Genomic DNA, 5,300 nt, shown 5'->3' with positions numbered 1-5,300 from the left:
ATACCGTCCACAATTCACCCAACCACAATGACCCAACTACGACAACATGAACACATAACTCAATTACGGAAGCGCCGTTGGCGACAATCCTTCAGCTATTGGGGACAAATGATGACACATATATCAAATATCGTTGGACCTTCCACCGGACCTTCACACCAGCCACCATTGGATCATGTCAGCACTCAAAGATCTCAAACACCTTAGGAAAATCGTGGGAGGCCTCAAAAACAGACTAACGCACCTGGATGTGGAACAGGGGACGTTTCAATCGGACAGATCATTGAATTTCTTGTCAATTCTATGTAATTTTTCATTATAATATAATATAATTTTTATTTTCAATATTTCTTTTAACATTTAAAATTTTAAAAAAAATTGAAAGGAACATGCACCACATGCATTGGCGTATACACTATGTAGTGTATGCACGCGCCAATGCATGTGGCACCAAGGCATGCATGCGCCAATGCATGTAATGCCTACATGCATTGGCTTTGCATGCATGCGTCATGGCTCTGGGCGCCTCCTATGTACCTTAATTGGATGCGTCAATTCAACTAGCACATCAGTTAAAAAGATTGCTATTTTTTGAAAATTTGATTATTTTGATATTTTAATTGAAAACATTGGTTATTTAAAAAAAATCACACATAGTATTAAAAATTGTGATTGTTGTGTAAAGAAATGACTTCAGATGTAAATAAATGTTAAAAGATATCTAAAGTAAAATAAACAAGTTTTAAAAGAATATTTATATCTCTGAACTAATTACATATATCATGCTTTAAGGGTGATGCAATTACATTATAATTTGGGAGCCCAAGTATGTAACTAAGGTTAAAAGTCACAAGACTTTTCTTCATGGAAGATTGATGCTGAAGAAAGGAATACTCCTCCAACTTTGGATGATTTGCTTGACAAGTTAAACAATTTTTATAGGTCACCCTCTTTCTTGAACATTGAATGCCTAAATTCTTTTTGTTATTGCAAGGTTTATTAGAAGTAAAGAATATTCCCGAAACAACTTAAACTACACTCACCAATTCTATCCTTTTCTTTTCAGTTTACATCACAAAAAGCTACATGAATTAAAATAGAACAAAACTGATAAATGACTTACATTTGAATCCAACACATAAAAGGAAGTTTCGTAATAACATGTAAACTTCAACAACAACAAAAATGTGAACAAAAAGGAAATTACAATAACGGCATTATTCATATGATTCACAGCAATGAATCAAATCAAGCCTTTTGCTTCCCTCTTTTGACTTTCTCCAACTCTTCTTCAGCATCTTTTAACTGACTCTGTAACGCTGATACTCTTCGCTCTAATCGCTCTACTTGATCAGTACTGCATAACGGTTTATACGGTAGCGTGAAATTTCTTGAAAATGATCTCAGAGCTTCAACACCAGTAACCTGTCAATTTGCGATTCTTATCAAAGGCTGATACAAACATAATAGCTTCTCATGTAGTGTGTTCGTGTCGTGTCGTGTCGATACACGCACCTTCAATCTGAAGTGTCGGTGCTACAGAGATTGAAAACATAACAACTTACCTCTTCTGGAAGAAGTGGCAGCTTGGTAATATTAAAGTCATCATACAACATGTAAAACTGGTCCAAGTACTTCTGTTGCATTTTCATTCTTGCTTTAAGTAACTTGGATTCAACATCTGCGGGAAAAAAACAGATTAGCCGGGAGGCACTATTTAAGAGAAAATGCAAAAAAAAATGTATGTTACGGATATAACGAGCATGTTACCTTCATCGTCAAAGATTACTTGATTAATGATGATGTTGTGTGTGTCAATCTCAAACTTTGTGAGTTCTTGAACCAATCGTTCAGTTTCGTAAAGCGAGAGAAATTCGGGAATGCAAACACAGACAAAGGTTGTCATGTCCTGTTAATAAAGAAACATAAAACTACAGTTTATTTGTTGGCATATGAATAAAAGCTACTATTCATTGACGAATAAACTACGTATTATAATTTCCAAAAAACAATACAAAACTGAAATTAGATGAAAATCTTACTGGATCTTTGAATTGCCGATTGACTTGTTCAATTACATCTTTCATTCCTTCAAGCTTTCCGAGGAGTGCATCTTCACCAAAATCATCACCCATGCCAAACATGCGAGTCATCTGTGATGGAAGTTAAGAAAAGTTGCCAATTACTAAATATTGAAACCGAACTTAGTCAACTTCAAACCATTATAGAGAATATCATGTGATGCAAGAAGTCTCGGCTTTAAATCCATACCTGACTAAACAAACCCCCAAATTTATTTTTCAAAGACATCATCTTTGCAAGACCCTTCTCTAAAACCGACGGGAATTGCAACAGTCTAAGTGTATGACCAGTTGGAGCGGTGTCGAATACAATGACAGAATAATCCATTGTCTGCACCAATCTGAAAAAACAGACATTACAGATCAAGTTGAAAAGCGATATTTCAATATCCAAATAGAAGCATGACATAGTCACGTACTTGGTTAATCGTATCTAAGCGTGTTTTGCAAATCAATAATCAATAAATGCTTGAATGAAAAACAATATCTTCTTAGCTCAGTGTAAGTGATATAAGCCATTCCTCCAACTTTAGATTTTAAGATTACCATACATGGATTCATTCATAAATAATCTTCTACGTAGATATAAGCAGCAAGGACACCCTTTTCTTTTATAACATCAATAGTCAACATTTTAATTGACATGTTTGCCATGACCTCTCAAATCCACATCAAATACAAAGGTGTTATACATGGTGGAAAAAGCATCCTCTCAGGAACCATACGCTTAACTTTAGAAATCAAGGACAAAGTAGCACGGGCTTATAGAATAGATCATGTCCAAGTAAGGTCGTGAACCCTATGCAATAGGGAGAACTTGCCATTTGGTACAGGGTTTAAAAGGACTTCTCAGACTTGTGATAGAAATTTATTTACCACACAATTTTGTGTGTGATTTTAATTACTATTCCCAGCATCCTAATTTCCATAAGAAATCAATTTTTATGACATGGGAGAAACTATTTGCCACCCCACAACTGCAAACCAATATGATTATATTTATGGTCACCACAAAATCATCAGCAAGTCACTCATGATGACTTGGTGCAAATATATAAAATTGATAGTCATCAAAGGCTATTTTGTTTTCACTTAGAAAATCATGAGTGAAACCTCAAGATTAGTCTAAAGACTCCATATAATAATTAGTAAATAACGACTAATATATATTCTTTCTCGTTCTTTGAAAGCTTATTACGCTGTAACATCTTAAAATATTTTGTTTTATTTGCCTTCTAGGGTAAAGTAAAGATCTAGCAAAAGAACTAAAATAGAGGCAGCAGGTATTGTATTCATTTGCATACTGGGATTCATCAGTGTTGTCGATGGTGAATGGTGGGGAGCCAAAATCCCGCCATACTATCCGCTTTGCGGCCCCGCAATACCGGCCGATATTTACTATTGCAGAGAGCCCAAAAACCTCCATGTATATCCGCCACAGCGGCCATGGCGCCACTATTTGATAACACTGGGATTCATGCAATAGGATATTGTGTGGCGTAGCAGGTATCATATTCATATGCATACTGGGATTCGCGCAAATAAGGAATTGTGTAGCTTAGCTTTCATGAAAAAGCGGACAAACTAAAGACATGGTAAATCATTGTAACCTAAGCATTTATTTTAAGGACACAAATTTCCTTTCTTTGTTTCTACATAGGTTTTTTTAAAGTTTCAGTAAGGCCCAAAACAAGTGCTTTCTGAAAATATTACATACAATTATCATCAACTAGCTTTAAGTACTCAAATCACTGAGATTTCCCATAAACTAAACACTACTAAAAATTCTTCATTTTGCCTTTAGATTTTTACAGACTCACCCTATCCCTCTCAACACACACATGTGCGTGCGCACATTTATCTCAAAATTAAATCAGTCTATTCTATCATAAACAACACATTCGTGTTACAATTTCAGTGGAGTCGCACACATTGAGAGGCTGAGAATCAAGGAACGAAACCATGCTCGATCAGCCGAATCACAGAAAACTAATTACGGTCTAAAGGGGATACCGTCTCACTGGGGTGCCAAAGGCCCTAATTACGGTCGGATCCATACAAAAAACAATTTCAACAATCAGATTAAAAACAATTTCAACAATCAGATTAAAAAACACGTTCAATAAGATTACAAGTAAGAGTATCCTTACTTCAACATCTCAGCAAAGCTCATAGCCTCATCAATTCCAGGAATTGCACCAGCAAGCTCAGAGAACAAACTATCCATCCCATCAGAACTACCCATATCATCATGCTCAACCGCAGGATCCACTTCCTACCAAACGGATCATCACAAAACAAAACAATCCAAATCAAAAGGGGTTCAATTATTCTCACATTTGCAATATAAAAAATTGAAAATTGACAAAAGGGGCAAATTAAGATTCATAAAATAAAATCAAAAGGGGTTCAGTTATTCTCCACAAGAAACAAAATTGATCACTTTAAAACACAAAAAATCAAAAATTGACAAAAGGGTTATGATGAGATTCATAAAAAAAGAAAAGGGTTTGTTTGTATGAGAGTGAACGAACCATTGCATAGAGATTGGAGAAACCATTAACCAAAGTAGGGGTTTTTGTGAAACGCTGTTGAAAAGCATCGCTGAGATTGTGAGCAGGGTCGGTTGAGATGATGAGAACAGAAGAGCGAACAGAAGCGAGAAGGATAGAGAGGATAGAACTGCATGTGGTTTTACCAACACCACCTTTGCCACCAACGAAAACCCACTTGAGAGAATCTTGTTCTAGAACGTTTTGTAACGTTCCTTGTGGTTGATCTTCCATAGCTCTCGCTGTACTTTGATGAATCAATCAAATAATCAAAGTACAACAACACAGCACAGTTTTTTGATAGTTTTTGGAATTTCAACGAAATCAAACATGTAAATGTGTTTTCAGATTTTGGAGAGTTAAAATCGAAATCTAGATGTTATGTTATCAAGTAATACAACCATTGTTTATCTTAAAATTTGTTAATATTTTTAGGTTAAACATATTTTTATTTTCTATCAAATTAAAAAAAAAAAAAGAGTTTAAAGCACCAAGAAGGTTTGAATTTTATTTTTAAAATAATTAAATTTTTAATTGAATTTCTAAAATTGCTACTATTTCAAGTTATTTATCAATATAACCACATATCATGCATCCCTGCATGCATATGTGTTGTCATCGAGCATAGGCGCGGCGAACGTTTTATATATATGGTAGGGTGATGGTG

The 5,300-nt window shown here is 35.1% G+C and overlaps 1 protein-coding gene across 1 annotated transcript; it reads right to left on the bottom strand.

The window, feature by feature from the left end:
- Window positions 1-1,013: 1,013 nt before the first annotated feature.
- LOC127075856 (ATPase GET3A) lies at window positions 1,014-5,037 on the bottom strand. Its single transcript, XM_051017350.1, has 7 exons — window positions 4,616-5,037; window positions 4,232-4,356; window positions 2,272-2,422; window positions 2,043-2,153; window positions 1,771-1,909; window positions 1,566-1,681; window positions 1,014-1,425 (listed from the first exon to the last, which is right to left on the bottom strand). The coding sequence occupies exons 1-7, from the start codon at window positions 4,865-4,867 to the stop codon at window positions 1,249-1,251; spliced, it is 1,071 nt and encodes a 356-aa protein (XP_050873307.1). The 5' UTR covers window positions 4,868-5,037; the 3' UTR covers window positions 1,014-1,248.
- Window positions 5,038-5,300: the final 263 nt, after the last annotated feature.

The sequence above is a fragment of the Lathyrus oleraceus genome, chromosome 4, assembly GCF_024323335.1.
Source record: "Lathyrus oleraceus cultivar Zhongwan6 chromosome 4, CAAS_Psat_ZW6_1.0, whole genome shotgun sequence".
NCBI lineage: Eukaryota > Viridiplantae > Streptophyta > Magnoliopsida > Fabales > Fabaceae > Lathyrus > Lathyrus oleraceus.
This window is presented reverse-complemented; position numbering and strand designations above follow the sequence as displayed.

What these genes read in the sequence shown, in the direction of transcription:
- LOC127075856 (XM_051017350.1), bottom strand. Translation starts at nt 4,867, where the DNA reads ATGGAAGATCAACCACAAGGAACGTTACAAAACGTTCTAGAACAAGAT. An exon ending in AGCTTTGCTGAGATGTTGAA is followed by an intron (nt 2,423 to 4,231) that starts GTAAGGATACTC and finishes CTGTTTTTTCAG; the next exon opens with ATTGGTGCAGACAATGGATT. An exon ending in AGTAATCTTTGACGATGAAG is followed by an intron (nt 1,682 to 1,770) that starts GTAACATGCTCG and finishes TTTTTCCCGCAG; the next exon opens with ATGTTGAATCCAAGTTACTT.